General features: G+C 35.9%; 1 protein-coding gene across 1 annotated transcript in view; it reads left to right on the top strand.

Moving 5' to 3' along the window:
* Positions 1-24,574, top strand: part of LOC130324280 (C-type lectin domain family 4 member M-like) — a gene marked incomplete at its 5' end in the record, with an annotated part of 86,434 nt that overhangs the window by 7,403 nt on the left and 54,457 nt on the right. The window contains 10 exons of the mRNA XM_056553230.1: positions 399-458; positions 2,625-2,684; positions 4,988-5,047; positions 7,871-7,930; positions 9,943-10,002; positions 11,691-11,750; positions 15,107-15,166; positions 16,960-17,019; positions 19,220-19,279; positions 21,410-21,469. Of these exons, the coding sequence (XP_056409205.1) occupies positions 399-458; positions 2,625-2,684; positions 4,988-5,047; positions 7,871-7,930; positions 9,943-10,002; positions 11,691-11,750; positions 15,107-15,166; positions 16,960-17,019; positions 19,220-19,279; positions 21,410-21,469 (600 nt within the window). The remainder of the gene's footprint in view (positions 1-398; positions 459-2,624; positions 2,685-4,987; positions 5,048-7,870; positions 7,931-9,942; positions 10,003-11,690; positions 11,751-15,106; positions 15,167-16,959; positions 17,020-19,219; positions 19,280-21,409; positions 21,470-24,574) is intronic.

Genomic DNA, 24,574 nt, shown 5'->3' on the forward strand with positions numbered 1-24,574 from the left:
GTGATATTACATGGGGAGTGTCTATATTACATGTGTGATATTACATGAGGAACGTCTGTATTACATGTGTGATATTACATGGGGAGTGTCCATATTACATGTGTGATATCACATGAGGAGTGTCTGTATTACATGTGTGATATTACATGGGGAGTGTCTGTATTACATGTGTGATATTATATGAGGAGTGTCTGTATTACATGTGTAATATTAAAGGGGGACTGTATAACATGTCTTTGTATTCATGTCACTGTATGGAAATGGCTGTAGATATTGTATATCCCAAACTGTTGTATCCTCCATGTGACTATAAAGGAAAGAACAGAAATACTCAGGCTGTACATCATATATAACATGTCTACATCATTTATAAAATGTTTTCTGATCCTTTTCCACAGATAAAGACCTGATGGAGATCAGTGCATCCTTGGAGCAGATCAAGTCATCAACAGCAAGAGGTAATGGAGGATCCACCAGGGGGGTATTAACCAATGTTATCCTACCTGTATGTTTTCTTTCCTCTGGTCCAAAGGCAGCACACCAATAAAACATCTGTGCTGCCTGAGGACAAAGAGGAAAATATAAACTACATGAAGATATTCTCTTAGGGGGAGATTTATCAAAACCTGTTCAAAGGAAAAATTGCCAAGTTGCCCATAGCAGCCAACCAGATCGCTTCTTTCATTTTACAGAGCCCTTATTAAAAATGAAAGAAGTGAGTTGATTGGTTGCTATGGGAATTACATATCTAATATTACATGGGCAGTGTCTGTATTACATATGTGATGTTACATGGGGGATTGTCTGTATTACATGTGTGTTATTACATGGGGATTGTCTGTATTACATCTGTGAAATTACATGAGTAGTGTCTGTATTACATGTGTGATATTACATGAGGAGTGTCTGTATTACATGTGGGATATTACATGGGGAGTGTCTGTATTACATGTGATATTATATGAGGAGTGTCTGTATTACATGTGTGATATTACATGAGGAGTGTCTGTATTACATGTGATATTACATGAGGAGTGTCTGTATTACATGTGTGATATTACATGAGGCGTGTCTGTATTACATGTGTGATATTACATGGGGAGTGTCTGTATTACATGGGTGATTTTACATGAGGGGTGTCTGTATTAAATGTGTGATATTACATGAGAAGTGTCTGTATTACACATGTGATATTACATGAGGAGTATCTGTATTACATGTGTGATATTACATGAGGAATGTATGTATTACATGTGTGATATTACATGAGGAGAGCCTGTATTACATTTGTGATATTACATGGGGAGTGTCTGTATTACATGTGTGATATTACATGGATAATGTCTGTGTTACATGTGTAATATTACATGGGGAGTGTCTGCATTACATGCATGATATTACATGAGAAGTGTCTGTAGTACATGCGTGATATTACATGGATAATGTCTGTATTACATGTGTGATATTATATGGGGAGTGTCTTTATTACATATGTGATATTAAATGAGGAGAGTCTGTATTACATGTGGGATATTACATGGGGAGTGTCTGTATTACATGAGGAGTGTCTGTATTACATGTGTGATATTATATGTGGAGTGTCTGTATTACAACTGTGATATTACATGAGGAGTGTGTGTATTACATGTGTGATTTTACATGAGGAATGTCTGCATTGCATGTGGGATATTACATGAGGAGTGTCTGTATTACATGGGTGATTTTACATGAGGAGTGTCTGTATTACATGTGTGATATTACATGAGGAATGTCTGTATCACACATGTGATATTACATGAGGAGCATCTGTATAACATGTGTGATATTACATGAGGAGTGTGTGTATTAAATGTGTGATATTACATCAGGAGTGTCTGTATTACATGTGTGATATTATATGGGGAGTGTCTGTATTACATGTGTGATATTACATGAGGAGTGTCTGTATTACATGTGTGATATTACATGGGAGTGTCTGTATTATGTGTGTGATATTACATGAGGAGTGTCTGTATTACATGTGTGATATTACCGGAGGAGTGTCTGTATTACATGTGTGATATTACATGAGGAGTGTCTGTATTACATGTGTGATATTACATGAGGAGTGTCTGTATTACATGTGTGATATTACATGGGCAGTGTCTGTATTACATGTGTGATATTACAAGTGGAGTGTCTGTATTACATGTGTGATATTACATGAGCAGTGTCTGTATTACATGTGTGATATTACATGAGCAGTGTCTGTATTACATGTGTGATATTACATGGGCAGTGTCTGTATTACATGTGTGATATTACATGAGGAGGGTCTGTATTACATGTGTGATATTACATGGGCAGTGCCTGTATTACATGTGTGATATTACATGAGGAGTGTCTGTGTTACATGTGTGATATTACATGGGGAATGTCTGTATTACATGTGTAATATTATATGGGGACTGTATAACTTGTATTTGTATTCATGTCACTGTATGGAAATAGCTGTAGATATTCTATATCCCAAACTGTTGTATCCTCCATGTGACTATAAAGGAAAGAACAGAAATACTCAGGCTGTACATCATATATAACATGTCTACATCATTTATAAAATGTTTTCTGATCCTTTTCCACAGATAAAGACCTGATGGAGATCAGTGCATCCTTGGAGCAGATCAAGTCATCAACAGCAAGAGGTAATGGAGGATCCACCAGGGGGATATTAACCAATGTTATCCTACCTGTATGTTTTCTTTCCTCTGGTCCAAAGGCAGCACACCAATAGAACATCCGTGCTGCCTGAGGACAAAGAGGAAAATATAAACTACATGAAGATATTCTCTTAGGGGGAGATTTATCAAAACCTGTTCAAAGGAAAAATTGCCAAGTTGCCCATAGCAGCCAATCAGATCGCTTCTTTCATTTTACAGAGCCCTTATTAAAAATGAAAGAAGTGAGTTGATTGGTTGCTATGGAAATTACATATCTAATATTACATGGGCAGTGTCTGTATTACATATGTGATGTTACATGGGGGATTGTCTGTATTACATGTGTGTTATTACATGGGGATTGTCTGTATTACATCTGTGAAATTACATGAGTAGTGTCTGCATTACATGTGTGATATTACATGAGGAGTGTCTGTATTATATGTGGGATATTACATGGGGAGTGTCTGTATTACATGTGATATTATATGAGGAGTGTCTGTATTACATGTGTGATATTACATGAGGAGTGTCTGTATTACATGTGTGATATTACATGAGGCGTGTCTGTATTACATGTGTGATATTACATGGGGAGTGTCTGTATTACATGGGTGATTTTACATGAGGGGTGTCTGTATTAAATGTGTGATATTACATGAGAAGTGTCTGTATTACACATGTGATATTACATGAGGAGTATCTGTATTACATGTGTGATATTACATGAGGAATGTCTGTATTACATGTGTGATATTACATGAGGAGTGCCTGTATTACATTTGTGATATTACATGGGGAGTGTCTGTATTACATGTGTGATATTACATGGATAATGTCTGTGTTACATGTGTAATATTACATGAGGAGTGTCTGCATTACATGCATGATATTACATGAGAAGTGTCTGTAGTACATGCGTGATATTACATGGATAATGTCTGTATTACATGTGTGATATTATATGGGGAGTGTCTTTATTACATATGTGATATTAAATGAGGAGAGTCTGTATTACATGTGGGATATTACATGGGGAGTGTCTGTATTACATGAGGAGTGTCTGTATTACATGTGTGATATTATATGTGGAGTGTCTGTATTACAACTGTGATATTACATAAGGAGTGTGTGTATTACATGTGTGATTTTACATGAGGAGTGTCTGTATTACATGTGTGATATTACATGAGGAATGTCTGTATCACACATGTGATATTACATGAGGAGCATCTGTATAACATGTGTGATATTACATCAGGAGTGTCTGTATTACATGTGTGATATTATATGGGGAGTGTCTGTATTACATGTGTGATATTACATGAGGAGTGTCTGTATTACATGTGTGATATTTCATGGGAGTGTCTGTATTATGTGTGGGATATTACATGAGGAGTGTCTGTATTACATGGGTGATTTTACATGAGGAGTGTCTGTATTACATGTGTGATATTACATGAGGAATGTCTGTATCACACATGTGATATTACATGAGGAGCATCTGTATAACATGTGTGATATTACATCAGGAGTGTCTGTATTACATGTGTGATATTATATGGGGAGTGTCTGTATTACATGTGTGATATTACATGAGGAGTGTCTGTATTACATGTGTGATATTTCATGGGAGTGTCTGTATTATGTGTGTGATATTACATGAGGAGTGTCTGTATTACATGTGTGATATTACCGGAGGAGTGTCTGTATTACATGTGTGATATTACATGAGGAGTGTCTGTATTACATGTGTGATATTACATGAGGAGTGTCTGTATTACATGTGTGATATTACATGGGCAGTGTCTGTATTACATGTGTGATATTACAAGTGGAGTGTCTGTATTACATGTGTGATATTACATGAGCAGTGTCTGTATTACATGTGTGATATTACATGAGCAGTGTCTGTATTACATGTGTGATATTACATGGGCAGTGTCTGTATTACATGTGTGATATTACATGAGGAGGGTCTGTATTACATTTGTGATATTACATGGGCAGTGCCTGTATTACATGTGTGATATTACATGAGGAGTGTCTGTGTTACATGTGTGATATTACATGGGGAATGTCTGTATTACATGTTTAATATTATATGGGGACTGTATAACGTGTATTTGTATTCATGTCACTGTATGGAAATGGCTGTAGATATTGTATATCCCAAACTGTTGTATCCTCCATGTGACTGTAAAGGAAAGAACAGAAATACTCAGGCTGTACATCATATATAACATGTCTACATCATTTATAAAATGTTTTCTGATCCTTTTCCACAGATAAAGACCTGAAGGAGATCAGTGCATCCTTGGAGCAGATCAAGTCATCAACAGCAAGAGGTAATGGAGGATCCACCAGTGGGGTATTAACCAATGTTATCCTACCTGTATGTTTTCTTTCCTCTGGTCCAAAGGCAGCACACCAATAGAACATCTGTGCTGCCTGAGGACAAAGAGGAAAATATAAACTACATGAAGATATTCTCTTAGGGGGAGATTTATCAAAACCTGTTCAAAGGAAAAATTGACAAGTTGCTCAAAGCAGCCAATAAGATCGCTTCTTTCATTTTACAGAGCCCTTGTAAAAAATGAAAGAAGTGAGGTGATTGGTTGCTATGGGCAACTTTTACTTTGAACAGGTTTTGATAAATCTCCCTCTATGGGTTGTATATTACATGGGGAAGATTCAAATTACATGACTAATATTACATGGGCAGTGTCTGTATTACATATGTCATGTTACATGGGGATTTTCTGTATTACATGTGTGATATTACATGGGCAGTGTCTGTATTACATGTGTGTTATCACATGGGGATTGTCTGTATTACATGTGTGTTATTACATGGGGATTGTCTGTATTGCATGTCTTATATTACATGAGGAGTGTCTGTATTACATGTGATTTTACATGAGGAGTGTCTGTATTACATGTGTGATATTACATGAGGAGTGTCTGTATTACATGTGTGATATTACATGAGGACTGTGTATATTACATGTGTGATATTATATGGGGAGTGTCTTTATTACATGAGAAGTGTCTATATTACATGTGTGATATTACTTGAGGAGTGTCTGTATTACATGTGTGATATTACATGAGGAATGTCTGTATTACATGTGGGATATTACATCGGGATTGTCTGTATTACATGTCTTATATTACATGAGGAGTGTCTGTATTACATGTGATTTTACATGAGGAGTGTCTGTATTACATGTGTGATATTACATGAGGAGTGTCTGTATTACATGTGTTATTTTATATGGGGAGGGTCTTTATTACATGTGTGATATTACATGAGGAGTGTCTGTATTACATGTGGGATATTACATGGGGAGTGTCTGTATTACATGTGATATTACATGGGGAGTGTCTGTATTTCATGGGTTATTTTACATGAGGGGTGTCTGTATTACATGTGTGATATTACATGAGGAGTGTCTGTGTTACACATGTGATATTACATGGGAAGTATCTGTATTACATGTGTGATATAACATGAGGAGTGCCTGTATTACATGCGTGATATGACATGAGGAGTGCCTGTATAACATGTGTGATATTACATGGGGAGTGTCTGTATTACATGTGTGATATTACATGAGGAGTGTCTGTATTACATGTGTCATATTATTTGGGGAGTGTCTGTATTACAGGTGTGATATTACATGGGGAGTGTCTGTATTACATGTGTAATAGTACATGGGGAGTGTCTGCATTACATATGTGATATTACATGTGTTATATTATATGGGGAGTGTCTTTATTACATGTGTGATATTACATGAAGGAATGTCTGTATTACATGTATGATATTATATGGGGAGTGTCTGTATTACATTTGAGATATTACATGAGGAATGTCTATATTACGTGTGTGATATTACATGGGGAATGAATGCATTACATGTGTGATATTACATGAGGAATGTCTGCATTACATGCATTATATTACATGAGGAGTGTCTGTATTACATGTGTGATATTACATGAGGAGTGTCTGTATTACATGTGTGATATTACATGAGGAATATCTGTATTACATGTGTGATATTTTATGGGCAGTGTCTGTATTACATGTGTGATATTACATGGGGCGTGTCTGTATTACATTTTTGATATTACATGGGGAGTGTTTGTATTACATGTGTGATATTACATTTGGAGTGTCTGTATTACATGTGTGATATTAATTGAGGATTGTCCGTATTACATGTATGATATTTTATGGGCAGTGTCTGCATTGCATGTGTGATATTACATGGGGAGTGTCTATATTACATTTTTGATATTACATGGGGAGTGTTTGTATTACGTGTGATATTACATGGGGAGTGTCTATATTACATTATTGATATTACATGGGCAGTGTCTGTATTACATTTGTGATATTACATGCAGAGTTTATCCATTACATGAGTGATATTACATGAGGAGTGTCTGTAGTACATGTGTGATATTACATGGATAATGTCTCTATTACATGTGTGATATTACATGGAGGAATGTCTGTATTACATGTATGATATTACATGGGGAGTGTCTGTATTACATGTGAGATATTACATGGGGAGTGTCTGTATTACATGTGTGATATGACATGGGGAGTGTCTGTATTACATGTGATATTACATGGGGATTGTCTGTATTACTTGTGTGATATTGCATGAGGCGTGTCTGTATTACATGTGTGATATTACTCGAGGAGTGTCTGTATTACATGTGTGATATTACATGGGGAGTGTCTGTATTACATGTGTGATATTATAGGAGGAGTGTCTGTATTACATGTGTGATATTACATGAGGAGTGTCTGTATTACATGTGTGACATTATATGAGGAGTGTCTGTATTACATGTGTGATATTACATGGGTAGAGTCTGTATTATATGTGTGATCTAACATGAGGAGTGTCTGTATTACATGTGTGATATTATATGAGGAGTGTCTGTATTACATGTGTAATATTATATGGGGACTGTATAACGTGTATTTGTATTCATGTCACTGTATGGAAATGTCTTTAGATATTGTATATCCCAAACTGTTGTATCCTCCATGTGACTGTAAAGGAAAGAACAGAAATACTCAGGCTGTACATCATATATAACATGTCTACATCATTTATAAAATGTTTTCTGATCCTTTTCCACAGATAAAGACCTGAAGGAGATCAGTGCATCCTTGGAGCAGATCAAGTCATCAACAGCAAGAGGTAATGGAGGATCCACCAGGGGGGTATTAACCAATGTTATCCTACCTGTATGTTTTCTTTCCTCTGGTCCAAAGGCAGCACACCAATAGAACATCTGTGCTGCCTGAGGACAAAGAGGAAAATATAAACTACATGAAGATATTCTCTTAGGGGGAGATTTATCAAAACCTGTTCAAAGGAAAAATTGCCAAGTTGCCCATAGCAGCCAATCAGATCGCTTCTTTCATTTTACAGAGCCCTTGTTAAAAATGAAAGAAGTGAGGTGATTGGTTGCTATGGGCAACTTTTCCTTTGAAAAGGTTTTGATAAATCTCCCTCTATGGGTTGTATATTACATGGGGAACATTCAAATTATATGTCTAATATTACATGGGCAGTGTCTGTTTTACATATGTGATATTACATGGGGATTGTCTATATTACATGTGTGTTATTACATGGGGATTGTCTGTATTACATGTGTGTTATTACAAGGGGATTGTCTTTATTACATGTGTGATATTACATGGGTAGAGTCTGTATTACATGTGTGATCTAACATGAGGAGTGTCTGTATTACATGTGTGATATTATATGAGGAGTGTCTATATTACATGTGTGATATTATATGAGGAGTGTCTGTATTACATGTGTGTTATTACATGGGGATTGTCTTTATTACATGTGTGATATTTTATGGGGAGTGTCTGTATTTCATCTGTGATATTACATGAGGAGTGTCTGTATTACATGTGGGATATTACATGAGGAGTGTCTGTATTACATGTGTGATATTACATGAGGAGTGTCTGTATTACATGTCTGATATTACATGAGGAGTGTCTGTATTACATGTGATATTACATGAGGAGTGTCTGTATTACATGTGTGATATTACCGGAGGAGTGTCTGTATTACATGTGTGATATTACATGAGGAGTGTCTGTATTACATGTGTGATATTACTTGAGGAATGTTTGTATTACACATGTGATATTACATGAGGAGTATCTGTATTACATGTGTGATATAACATGAGTAGTGTCTGTATTACATGTGTGTATTACATCAGGAGTGTCTGTATTACATGTGTGATATTATATGGGGAGTGTCTGTATTACATGTGTGATATTACATGAGAAGTGTCTGTATTACATGTGTGATATTACATGAGGAGTGTCTGTATTGCATGTTTGATATTACATGGGGAGTGTCTGTATTACATGTGTGATATTACATGAGGAGTGTCTGTATTACATGTGGGATATTACATGGGGAGTGTCTGTATTACATGTGTGATATGATATAAGGAGTGTCTGTATAACATGTGTGATATTACATGAGGAGTGTCTATTACATGTGTGATATTACATGGGGAGTGTCTATATTACATATGTGAAATTACATGGGGAGTGTCTGTATTACATATGTGATAATATATATGGGGAGTGTCTGTATTACATGTGTGATATTACATGGGGAGTGTCTGTATTACATGTGTGATATTACATGAGGAGTGTCTGTATTACATGTGTGATATTATATAAGGAGTATCTGTATTACATGTGTGATATTACATGGGGAGTGTCTATATTACATGTGTGATATTACATGAGGAGTGTCTGTATTACATATGTGATATTACATGAGGAGTGTCTGTATTACATGTGTGATATTATATAAGGAGTATCTGTATTACATGTGTGATATTACATGGGGAGTGTCTATATTACATGTGTGATATGATATAAGGAGTGTCTGTATAACATGTGTGATATTACATGGGGAGTGTCTGTATTACATGTGTGATATTATATGAGGAGTGTCTGTATTACATGTGTAATATTAAAGGGGGACTGTATAACATGTCTTTGTATTCATGTCACTGTATGGAAATGGCTGTAGATATTGTATATCCCAAACTGTTGTATCCTCCATGTGACTGTAAAGGAAAGAACAGAAATACTCAGGCTGTACATCATATATAACATGTCTACATCATTTATAAAATGTTTTCTGATCCTTTTCCACAGATAAAGACCTGAAGGAGATCAGTGCATCCTTGGAGCAGATCAAGTCATCAACAGCAAGAGGTAATGGAGGATCCACCAGGGGGGTATTAACCAATGTTATCCTACCTGTATGTTTTCTTTCCTCTGGTCCAAAGGCAGCACACCAATAGAACATCTGTGCTGCCTGAGGACAAAGAGGAAAATATAAACTACATGAAGATATTCTCTTAGGGGGAGATTTATCAAAACCTGTTCAAAGGAAAAATTGCAAAGTTGCCCATAGCAGCCAATCAGATCGCTTCTTTCATTTTACAAAGCCCTTGTTAAAAATGAAAGAAGTGAGTTGATTGGTTGCTATGGGCAACTTTTCCTTTGAAAAGTTTTGATAAATCTCCCTCTATGGGTTGTATATTACATGGGGAACATTCAAATTACATGTGTGATATTACATGGGGATTGTCTGTATTACATATGTGTTATTACATGGGAATTGTCTGTATTACATGTGTGTTATTACATGGGGAATGTCTGTATTACATGTGTGATATTATATGGGGAGTGTCTGTATTTCATCTGTGATATTACATGAGGAGTGTCTGTATTACATGTGTGATATTACATGAGGAGTGTCTGCATTACATGTGGGATATTACATGGGGAGTGTATGTATCACATGTGATATTACACGAGGAGTGTCTGTATTACATGTCTGAGATTACATGAGGAGTGTCTGTATTACATGTGATATTACATGAGGAGTGTTTGTATTACATGTGTGATATCACATGAGGAGTGTCTGTATTGCATGTGTGATATTACATGGGGAGTGTTTGTATTACACATGTGATATTACATGAGGAGTATCTGTATTACATGTGGGATATTACATGGGAAGTGTCTGTATCACATGAGGAGTGTCTGTATTACATGTGTGATATTATATGGGGAGTGTCTGTTTTACAACTGTGATATTACATGAGGAGTGTATGTATTACATGTGTGATATTACATTAAGAGTGTCTGTATTACATGTGGGATATTACATGAGGAGTGTCTGTATTACATGGGTGCTTTTACATGAGGAGTGTCTGTGTTACATGTGTGATATTACATGAGGAATGTCTGTATTACACATGTGATATTACATGAGGAGTATCTGTATTACATGTGTGATATTACATGAGGAGTGTCTGTATTAAATGTGTGATATTACATCAGGAGTGTCTGTATTACATGTGTGATATTACATGAGGAGTGTCTGTATTACATGTGTGATATTACATGGGAGTGTCTGTATTACATGTGTGATATTACATGAGGAGTGTCTGTATTACATGTGTGATATTACATGGAGGAGTGCCTGTATTACATGTGTGATATTACATGGGAGTGTCTGTATTACGTGTGTGATATTACATGAGGAGTGCCTGTATTACATGTTTGAAATTACATGGGCAGTGTCTGTATTACATGTGTGATATTACATGAGGAGTGTCTGTATTACATGTGTGATATTACATGGGGAGTGTCTGTATTACATGTGTGATATTATATGAGGAGTGTCTGTATTACATGTGTAATATTATATGGGGACTGTATAACGTGTATTTGTATTCATGTCACTGTATGGAAATGGCTGTAGATATTGTAGATCCCAAACTGTTGTATCCTCCATGTGACTATAAAGGAAAGAACAGAAATACTCAGTTGGACATCATTTATAATATGTCTACATCATTTATAAAATGTTTTCTGATCCTTTTCCACAGATAAAGACCTGAAGGAGATCAGTGCATCCTTGGAGCAGATCAAGTCATCAACAGCAAGAGGTAATGGAGGATCCACCAGGGGGGTATTAACCAATGTTATCCTACCTGTATGTTTTCTTTCCTCTGGTCCAAAGGCAGCACACCAATAGAACATCTGTGCTGCCTGAGGACAAAGAGGAAAATATAAACTACATGAAGATATTCTCTTAGGGGGAGATTTATCAAAACCTGTTCAAAGGAAAAATTGCCAAGTTGCCCATAGCAGCCAATAAGATCGCTTCTTTCATTTTACAGAGCCCTTGTTAAAAATGAAAAAAGTGAGGTGATTGGTTGCTATGGGCAACTTTTACTTTGAACAGGTTTTGATAAATCTCCCTCTATGGGTTGTATATTATATGGGGAACATTCAAATTACATGTCTAATATTACATGGGCAGTGTCTGTATTACATGTGTGTTATTACATGGGGATTGTCTGTATTACATGTGTGTTATTACATGGGGATTGTCTGTATTACATGTGTGTTATTACATAGGGATTTTCTGTATTACACGTGGGTTATTACATCGGGATTGTCTGTATTACATGTCTGATATTACATGAGGAGTGTCTGTATTACATGTGTGATATTACATGGGGAGTGTCTGTATTACATGGGTGATTTTACACGAGGAGTGTCTCTATTACATGTGATACAACATGAGGAGTGTCTGTATTACATGTGTGATATTACATGAGGAGTTTCTGTATTACATGTGTGATATTACATCGGGATTGTCTGTATTACATGTCTGATATTACATGAAGAATGTCTGTATTACATGTGTGATATGATATGGGGAGTGTCTGTATTACATGTGTGATATTACATGAGGAGTGTCTGTATTACATGTGGGATATTACATCGGGATTGTCTGTATTACATGTGTGAAATTACATGAGGAGTGTCTATATTACATGTGTGATATTACATGAGGAGTGTCTGTATTACATGTCTGATATTACATGAGGAGTGTCTGTATTACATGTGTGATATTACATCAGGAGTGTCTGTATTACATGTGTGATATTACATGAGGAGTGTCTGTATTACATGTCTGATATTACATGAGGAGTGTCTTTATTACAAGTTTGATATTACATCAGGAGTGTCTGTATTACATGTGTGATATTACATGGGGAGTGTCTGTATTACATGTGTGATATTACTTGAGGAATGTCTGTATTACACATGTGATATTACATGAGGAGTATCTGTATTACATGTGTGATATAACATGAGGAGTGTCTGTATTACATGTGTGATATTATATGGGGAGTGTCTGTATTACATGTGTGATATTACATGAGAAGTTTCTGTATTACATGTGTGATATTACATGAGGAGTGTCTGTATTGCATGTGTGATATTACATGGGGAGTGTCTGTATTACATGTGTGATATTACATGGGGAGTGTCTGTATTACATGTGAGATATTACATGGGGAGTGTCTGTATTACATGAGAAGTGTCTGTATTACATGTGTGATATTATATGGGGAGTGTCTGTATTACAACTGTGATATTACATGAGGAGTGTATGTATTACATGTGTGATATTACATGAGGAGTGTCTGTATTACATGTGGGATATTACATGGGGAGTGTATGTATCACATGTGATATTACACGAGGAGTGTCTGTATTACATGTGTGATATTACATGAGGAGTGTCTGTATTACATGGGTGATTTTACATGAGGAGTGTCTGTATTACATGTGTGATATTACATGAGGAATGTCTGTATTACACATGTGATATTATATGAGGAGTATCTGTATTACATGTGTGATATTACATGAGGAGTGTCAGTATTAAATGTGTGATATTACATCAGGAGTGTCTGTATTGCATGTGTGATAGTTTATGGGGAGTGTCTGTATTACATGTGTGATACTACATGGGAGTGTCTGTATTATGTGTGTGATATTACATGAGGAGTGCCTGTATTACATGTTCGAAATTACATGGGCAGTGTCTGTATAACATGTGTGATATTACATGAGGAGTGTCTGTATTACATGTGTGATATTACATCAGGAGTGTCTGTATTACATGTGTGATATTACTTGAGGAATGTCTGTATTACACATGTGATAATACATGAGGAGTATCTGTATTAAATGTGTGATATAACATGAGTAGTGTCTGTATTACATGTGTGATATTACTTCAGGAGTGTCTGTATTACATGTGTGATATTATATGGGGAGTGTCTGTATTACATATGTGATATTACATGAGAAGTGTCTGTATTACATGTGTGATATTACATGAGGAGTGTCTGTATTGCATGTGTGATATTACATGGGGAGTGTCAATATTACATGTGTGATATCACATGAGGAGTGTCTTTATTACATGTGTGATATTACATGAGGAGTGTCTGTATTACATGTGTGATATTACATGAGGAGTTTCTGTATTACATGTGTGAAATTACATGGGGAGTGTCTGTATTAGATGCGTGATATTACATGAGGAGTGTCTATATTACATGTGTGATATTATATGGGGAGTGTCTGTATTACATGTGTGATATTACATGGGGAGTGTCTGTATTACATGTGTGAAATTACATGGGGAGTGTCTGTATTAGATGTGTGATATTACATGAGGAGTGTCTATATTACATGTGTGATATTATATGGGGATTGTCTGTATTACATGTGTGATATTACATGAGGAGTGTCTATATTACATGTGTGATATTATATGGGGAGTGTCTGTATTACATGTGTGATATTACATGGGGAGTGTCTGAATTACATGTGTGATATTACATGAGGAATGTCTGTATTACATGTGTGATATTACATGAGGAGTGTCTGTATTACATATATGATATTACATGGGCAGTGTCTGTATTACATGTGTGATATTACATGAGGAGTGTCTGTATTACATGTGTGATATTATATGGGGAGTGTCTGTATTACATGTGTGATATTATATGAGGAGTGTCTGTATTACATGTGTAATATTATATGGGGAGTGTCCATATTACATGTGTGATATCACATGAGGAGTGTCTTTATTACATATGTGATATTACATGAGGAGTGTCTGTATTACATGTGTGATATTACATGTGGAGTGTCTGTATTACATGTGTGATATTACATGAGGAGTGTCTGTGTTACATGTGTGATATTACATGGGGAGTGTCTGTATTACATGTGTAATATTATATGGGGACTGTATAACGTGTATTTGTATTCATGTCACTGTATGGAAATGGCTGTAGATATTGTATATCCCAAACTGTTGTATCCTCCATGTAACTATAAAGGAAAGAACAGAAATACTCAGGCTGTACATCATATATAACATGTCTACATCATTTATAAAATGTTTTCTGATCCTTTTCCACAGATAAAGACCTGAAGGAGATCAGTGCATCCTTGGAGCAGATCAAGTCATCAACAGCAAGAGGTAATGGAGGATCCACCAGGGGGGTATTAACCAATGTTATCCTACCTGTATGTTTTCTTTCCTCTGGTCCAAAGGCAGCACACCAATAGAACATCTGTGCTGCCTGAGGACAAAGAGGAAAATATAAACTACATGAAGATATTCTATTAGGGAGAGATTTATCAAAACCTGTTCAAAGGAAAAATTGACAAGTTGCTCAAAGCAGCCAATAAGATCGCTTCATTCATTTTACAGAGCCCTTGTTAAAAATGAAAGAAGTGAGTTGATTGGTTGCTATGGGCAAATTTTCCTTTGAACATTTTTTGATAATTCTCCCTCTATGGGTTGTATATTTCATGGGGAAGATTCAAATTACATGACTAATATTACATGGGCAGTGTCTGTATTACATATGTCATGTTGCATGGGGATTTTCTGTATTACATGTGTGATATAACATGAGGAGTGTCTGTATTACATGTCTGATATTATATGGGGATTGTCTGTATTACATGTGTGTTATCACATGGGGATTGTCTGTATTACATGTGTGATATTATATGGGGATTGTCTGTATTACATGTCTTATATTACATGAGGAGTGTCTGTATTACATGTGATTTTACATGAGGAGTGTCTGTATTACATGTGTGATATTACATGAGGAGTGTCTGTATTACATGTGTGATATTACATGAGGACTGTGTATATTACATGTGTGATATTATATGAGGAGTGTCTTTATTACATGAGAAGTGTCTATATTACATGTGTGATATTACGTGAGGAGTGTCTGTATTACATGTGTGATATTACATGAGGAATGTCTGTATTACATGTGGGATATTACATCGGGATTGTCTGTATTACATGTCTTATATTACATGAGGAGTGTCTGTATTACATGTGATTTTACATGAGGAGTGTCTGTATTACATGTGTGATATTACATGGGGAGTGTCTGTATTATATGTGTGATATTACATCGGGATTGCCTGTATTACATGTCTGATATTACATGAGGAATGTCTGTATTACATGTGTAATATGATATGGGGAGTGTCTGTATTACATGTGTGATATTACATGAGTAGTGTCTGTATTACATGTGGGATATTACATCGGGATTGTCTGTATTACATGTGTGATATTACATGAGGACTGTCTGTATTACATGTGTGATATTACATGAGGAGTGTCTGTATTACATGTGTGATATTACATGAGGAGTGTCTGTATTACATGTGTGATATTACATGAGGAGTGTCTGTATTACATGTGTGATATTACATGAGGAGTGTCTGTATTACATGTGTGATATTACATGGGGATTGTCTGTATTACATGTGTGATATTACATGGGGAGTGCCTGTATTACATGTGTGATATTACATGAAGAATGTCTGTATTACATGTGTGATATTATATGAGAAGTGTCTGTATTACATGTGTAATATTATATGGGGAGTGTCCATATTACATGTGTGATATCACATGAGGAGTGTCTTTATTACATGTGTGATATTACATGAGGAGTGTCTGTATTACATGTGTGATATTACATGGGGAGTGTCTGTGTTACATGTGTGATATTACATGAGGAGTGTCTGTATTACATGTGTAATATTATATGGGGACTGTATAAGGTGTATTTGTATTCATGTCACTGTATGGAAATAGCTGTAGATATTGTATATCCCAAACTGTTGTATCCTCCATGTGACTATAAAGGAAAGAACAGAAATACTCAGGCTGTACATCATATATAACATGTCTACATCATTTATAAAATGTTTTCTGATCCTTTTCCACAGATAAAGACCTGATGGAGATCAGTGCATCCTTGGAGCAGATCAAGTCATCAACAGCAAGAGGTAATGGAGGATCCACCAGGGGGATATTAACCAATGTTATCCTACCTGTATGTTTTCTTTCCTCTGGTCCAAATGCAGCACACCAATAGAACATCTGTGCTGCCTGAGGACAAAGAGGAAAATATAAACTACATGAAGATATTCTCTTAGGGGGAGATTTATCAAAACCTGTTCAAAGGAAAAATTGCCAAGTTGCCCATAGCAGCCAATCAGATCGCTTCTTTCATTTTACAGAGCCCTTATTAAAAATGAAAGAAGTGAGTTGATTGGTTGCTATGGGAATTACATATCTAATATTACATGGGCAGTGTCTGTATTACATATGTGATGTTACATGGGGGATTGTCTGTATTACATGTGTGTTATTACATGGGGATTGTCTGTATTACATCTGTGAAATTACATGAGTAGTGTCTGTATTACATGTGTGATATTACATGAGGAGTGTCTGTATTACATGTGGGATATTACATGGGGAGTGTCTGTATTACATGTGATATTATATGAGGAGTGTCTGTATTACATGCGTGATATTACATGAGGAGTGTCTGTATTACATGTGATATTACATGAGGAGTGTCTGTATTACATGTGTGATATTACATGAGGCGTGTCTGTATTACATGTGTGATATTACATGGGGAGTGTCTGTATTACATGGGTGATTTTACATGAGGGGTGTCTGTATTAAATGTGTGATATTACATGAGAAGTGTCTGTATTACACATGTGATATTACATGAGGAGTATCTGTATTACATGTGTGATATTACATGAGGAATGTCTGTATTACATGTGTGATATTACATGAGGAGTGCCTGTATTACATTTGTGATATTACATGGGGAGTGTCTGTATTACATGTGTGATATTACATGGATAATGTCTGTGTTACATGTGTAATATTACATGGGGAGTGTCTGCATTACATGCATGATATTACATGAGAAGTGTCTGTAGTACATGGGTGATATTACATGGATAATGTCTGTATTACATGTGTGATATTATATGGGGAGTGTCTTTATTACATATGTGATATTAAATGAGGAGAGTCTGTATTACATGTGGGATATTACATGGGGAGTGTCTGTATTACATGAGGAGTGTCTGTATTACATGTGTGATATTATATGTGGAGTGTCTGTATTACAACTGTGATATTACATGAGGAGTGTGTGTATTACATGTGTGATTTTACATGAGGAGTGTCTGCATTGCATGTGGGATATTACATGAGGAGTGTCTGTATTACATGGGTGATTTTACATGAGGAGTGTCTGTATTACATGTGTGATATTACATGAGGAATGTCTGTATCACACATGTGATATTACATGAGGAGCATCTGTATAACATGTGTGATTTTACATGAGGAGTGTGTGTATTAAATGTGTGATATTACATCAGGAGTGTCTGTATTACATGTGTGATATTATATGGGGAGTGTCTGTATTACATGTGTGATATTACATGAGGAGTGTCTGTATTACATGTGTGATATTACATTGGAGTGTCTGTATTATGTGTGTGATATTACATGAGGAGTGTCTGTATTACATGTGTGATATTACCGGAGGAGTGTCTGTATTACATGTGTGATATTACATGAGGAGTGTCTGTATTACATGTGTGATATTACATGAGGAGTGTCTGTATTACATGTGTGATATTACATGGGCAGTGTCTGTATTACATGTGTGATATTACAAGTGGAGTGTCTGTATTACAGGTGTGATATTACATGAGCAGTGTCTGTATTACATGTGTGATATTACATGAGCAGTGTCTGTATTACATGTGTGATATTACATGGGCAGTGTCTGTATTACATGTGTGATATTACATGAGGAGGGTCTGTATTACATGTGTGATATTACATGGGCAGTGCCTGTATTACATGTGTGATATTACATGAGGAGTGTCTGTGTTACATGTGTGATATTACATGGGGAATGTCTGTATTACATGTGGGATATTACATGGGGAGTGTCTGTATTACATGTGTAATATTATATGGGGACTGTATAACGTGTATTTGTATTCATGTCACTGTATGTAAATGGCTGTAGATTTTGTAGATCCCAAACTGTTGTATCCTCCATGTGACTGTAAAGGAAAGAACAGAAATACTCAGGCTGTACATCATATATAACATGTCTACATCATTTATAAAATGTTTTCTGATCCTTTTCCACAGATAAAGACCTGATGGAGATCAGTGCATCCTTGGAGCAGATCAAGTCATCAACAGCAAGAGGTAATGGAGGATCCACCAGGGGGGTATTAACCAATGTTATCCTACCTGTATGTTTTCTTTCCTCTGGTCCAAAGGCAGCACACCAATAGAACATCTGTGCTGCCTGAGGACAAAGAGGAAAATATAAACTACATGAAGATATTCTCTTAGGGGGAGATTTATCAAAACCTGTTCAAAGGAAAAATTGCCAAGTTGCCCATAGCAGCCAATCAGATCGCTTCTTTCATTTTACAGAGCCCTTATTAAAAATGAAAGAAGTGAGTTGATTGGTTGCTATGGGAATTACATATCTAATATTACATGGGCAGTGTCTGTATTACATATGTGATGTTACATGGGGATTGTCTGTATTACATCTGTGAAATTACATGAGTAGTGTCTGTATTACATGTGTGATATTACATGAGGAGTGTCTGTATTACATGTGGGATATTACATGGGGAGTGTCTGTATTACATGTGATATTATATGAGGAGTGTCTGTATTACATGTGTGATATTACATGAGGAGTGTCTGTATTACATGTGATATTACATGAGGAGTGTCTGTATTACATGTGTGATATTACATGAGGCGTGTCTGTATTACATGTGTGATATTACATGGGGAGTGTCTGTATTACATGGGTGATTTTACATGAGGGGTGTCTGTATTAAATGTGTGATATTACATGAGAAGTGTCTGTATTACACATGTGATATTACATGAGGAGTATCTGTATTACATGTGTGATATTACATGAGGAATGTCTGTATTACATGTGTGATATTACATGAGGAGTGCCTGTATTACATTTGTGATATTACATGGGGAGTGTCTGTATTACATGTGTGATATTACATGGATAATGTCTGTGTTACATGTGTAATATTACATGGGGAGTGTCTGCATTACATGCATGATATTACATGAGAAGTGTCTGTAGTACATGCGTGATATTACATGGATAATGTCTGTATTACATGTGTGATATTATATGGGGAGTGTCTTTATTACATATGTGATATTAAATGAGGAGAGTCTGTATTACATGTGGGATATTACATGGGGAGTGTCTGTATTACATGAGGAGTGTCTGTATTACATGTGTGATATTATATGTGGAGTGTCTGTATTACAACTGTGATATTACATGAGGAGTGTGTGTATTACATGTGTGATTTTACATGAGGAGTGTCTGCATTGCATGTGGGATATTACATGAGGAGTGTCTGTATTACATGGGTGTTTTACATGAGGAGTGTCTGTATTACATGTGTGATATTACATGAGGAATGTCTGTATCACACATGTGATATTACATGAGGAGCATCTGTATAACATGTGTGATATTACATGAGGAGTGTGTGTATTAAATGTGTGATATTACATCAGGAGTGTCTGTATTACATGTGTGATATTATATGGGGAGTGTCTGTATTACATGTGTGATATTACATGAGGAGTGTCTGTATTACATGTGTGATATTACATGGGAGTGTCTGTATTATGTGTGTGATATTACATGAGGAGTGTCTGTATTACATGTGTGATATTACCGGAGGAGTGTCTGTATTACATGTGTGATATTACATGAGGAGTGTCTGTATTACATGTGTGATATTACATGAGGAGTGTCTGTATTACATGTGTGATATTACATGGGCAGTGTCTGTATTACATGTGTGATATTACAAGTGGAGTGTCTGTATTACATGTGTGATATTACATGAGCAGTGTCTGTATTACATGTGTGATATTACATGAGCAGTGTCTGTATTACATGTGTGATATTACATGGGCAGTGTCTGTATTACATGTGTGATATTACATGAGGAGGGTCTGTATTACATGTGTGATATTACATGGGCAGTGCCTGTATTACATGTGTGATATTACATGAGGAGTGTCTGTGTTACATGTGTGATATTACATGGGGAATGTCTGTATTACATGTGTAATATTATATGGGGACTGTATAACGTGTATTTGTATTCATGTCACTGTATGTAAATGGCTGTAGATTTTGTAGATCCCAAACTGTTGTATCCTCCATGTGACTATAAAGGAAAGAACAAAAATACTCAGGCTGTACATCATATATAACATGTCTACATCATTTATAAAATGTTTTCTGATCCTTTTCCACAGATAAAGACCTGATGGAGATCAGTGCATCCTTGGAGCAGATCAAGTCATCAACAGCAAGAGGTAATGGAGGATCCACCAGGGGGATATTAACCAATGTTATCCTACCTGTATGTTTTCTTTCCTCTGGTCCAAAGGCAGCACACCAATAAAACATCCGTGCTGCCTGAGGACAAAGAGGAAAATATAAACTACATGAAGATATTCTCTTAGGGGGAGATTTATCAAAACCTGTTCAAAGGAAAAATTGACAAGTTGCTCAAAGCAGCCAATAAGATCGCTTCTTTCATTTTACAGAGCCCTTGTTAAAAATGAAAGAAGTGAGGTGATTGGTTGCTATGGGCAACTTTTACTTTGAACAGGTTTTGATAAATCTCCCTCTATGGGTTGTATATTACATGGGGAAGATTCAAATTACATGACTAATATTACATGGGCAGTGTCTGTATTACATATGTCATGTTACATGGGGATTTTCTGTATTACATGTGTGATATTACATGGGCAGTGTCTGTATTACATGTGTGTTATCACATGGGGATTCTCTGTATTACATGTGTGTTATTACATGGGGATTGTCTGTATTACATGTCTTATATTACATGAGGAGTGTCTGTATTACATGTGATTTTACATGAGGAGTGTCTGTATTACATGTGTGATATTACATGAGGAGTGTCTGTATTACATGTGTGAAATTACATGAGGACTGTGTATATTACATGTGTGATATTATATGGGGAGTGTCTTTATTACATGAGAAGTGTCTATATTACATGTGTGATATTACGTGAGGAGTGTCTGTATTACATGTGTGATATTACATGAGGAATGTCTGTATTACATGTGGGATATTACATCGGGATTGTCTGTATTACATGTCTTATATTACATGAGGAGTGTCTGTATTACATGTGATTTTACATGAGGAGTGTCTGTATTACATGTGTGATATTACATGAGGAGTGTCTGTATTACATGTGTTATTTTATATGGGGAGGGTCTTTATTACATGTGTGATATTACATGAGGAGTGTCTGTATTACATGTGGGATATTACATGGGGAGTGTCTGTATTACATGTGATATTACATGGGGAGTGTCTGTATTTCATGGGTTATTTTACATGAGGGGTGTCTGTATTACATGTGTGATATTACATGAGGAGTGTCTGTGTTACACATGTGATATTACATGGGAAGTATCTGTATTACATGTGTGATATAACATGAGGAGTGCCTGTATTACATGCGTGATATGACATGAGGAGTGCCTGTATAACATGTGTGATATTACATGGGGAGTGTCTGTATTACATGTGTGATATTACATGAGGAGTGTCTGTATTACATGTGTCATATTATTTGGGGAGTGTCTGTATTACAGGTGTGATATTACATGGGGAGTGTCTGTATTACATGTGTAATAGTACATGGGGAGTGTCTGCATTACATATGTGATATTACATGTGTTATATTATATGGGGAGTGTCTTTATTACATGTGTGATATTACATGAAGGAATGTCTGTATTACATGTATGATATTATATGGGGAGTGTCTGTATTACATTTGAGATATTACATGAGGAGTGTCTGTATTACGTGTGTGATATTACATGGGGAATGAATGCATTACATGTGTGATATTACATGAGGAATGTCTGCATTACATGCATTATATTACATGAGGAGTGTCTGTATTACATGTGTGATATTACATGAGGAGTGTCTGTATTACATGTGTGATATTACATGAGGAATATCTGTATTACATGTGTGATATTTTATGGGCAGTGTCTGTATTACATGTGTGATATTACATGGGGCGTGTCTGTATTACATTTTTGATATTACATGGGGAGTGTCTGTATTACATGTGTGATATTACATTTGGAGTGTCTGTATTACATGTGTGATATTAATTGAGGAATGTCCGTATTACATGTATGATATTTTATGGGCAGTGTCTGCATTGCATGTGTGATATTACATGGGGAGTGTCTATATTACATTTTTGATATTACATGGGGAGTGTTTGTATTACGTGTGATATTACATGGGGAGTGTCTATATTACATTATTGATATTACATGGGCAGTGTCTGTATTACATTTGTGATATTACATGCAGAGTTTATCCATTACATGAGTGATATTACATGAGGAGTGTCTGTAGTACATGTGTGATATTACATGGATAATGTCTGTATTACATGTGTGATATTACATAGAGAGTGTCTCTATTACATGTGTGATATTACATGGAGGAATGTCTGTATTACATGTATGATATTACATGGGGAGTGTCTGTATTACATGTGAGATATTACATGGGGAGTGTCTGTATTACATGTGTGATATGACATGGGGAGTGTCTGTATTACATGTGATATTACATGGGGATTGTCTGTATTACTTGTGTGATATTGCATGAGGCGTGTCTGTATTACATGTGTGATATTACTCGAGGAGTGTCTGTATTACATGTGTGATATGACATGGGGAGTGTCTGTATTACATGGGTGATTTTACATGAGGGGTGTCTGTATTACATGTGATATTACATGGGGATTGTCTGTATTACATGTGTGATATTGCATGAGGCGTGTCTGTATTACATGTGTGATATTACACGAGGAGTGTCTGTATTACATGTGTGATATGACATGGGGAGTGTCTGTATTACATGGGTGATTTTACATGAGGGGTGTCTGTATTACATGTGTGATATGACATGAGGAGTGTCTGTGTTACACATGTGATATTACATGGGGAGTATCTGTATTACATATGTGATATCACATGAGGAGTGCCTGTATTACATGTGTGATATTACATGAGGAGTGTCTGTATTACATGTGTGATATTACATGGGGAGTGTCTGTATTACATGTGTAATAGTACATGGGGAGTGTCTGCATTACATATGTGATATTACATGTGTGATATTATATGGGGAGTGTCTTTAGTGCATGTGTGAAATTACATGGAGGAGTGTCTGTATGACATGCATGATATTATATTGGGATTGTCTGTATTACATTTGAGATATTACGTGAGAAGTGTCTGTATTACAAATGTGATATTACATGGGGAGTGTATGTAGTACATGTGTGATATTACATGGCAATGTCTATATTACATGTGTGATATTTTATGGGCAGTGTC

The sequence above is a fragment of the Hyla sarda genome, unplaced genomic scaffold, assembly GCF_029499605.1.
Source record: "Hyla sarda isolate aHylSar1 unplaced genomic scaffold, aHylSar1.hap1 scaffold_262, whole genome shotgun sequence".
Lineage (NCBI taxonomy): Eukaryota > Metazoa > Chordata > Amphibia > Anura > Hylidae > Hyla > Hyla sarda.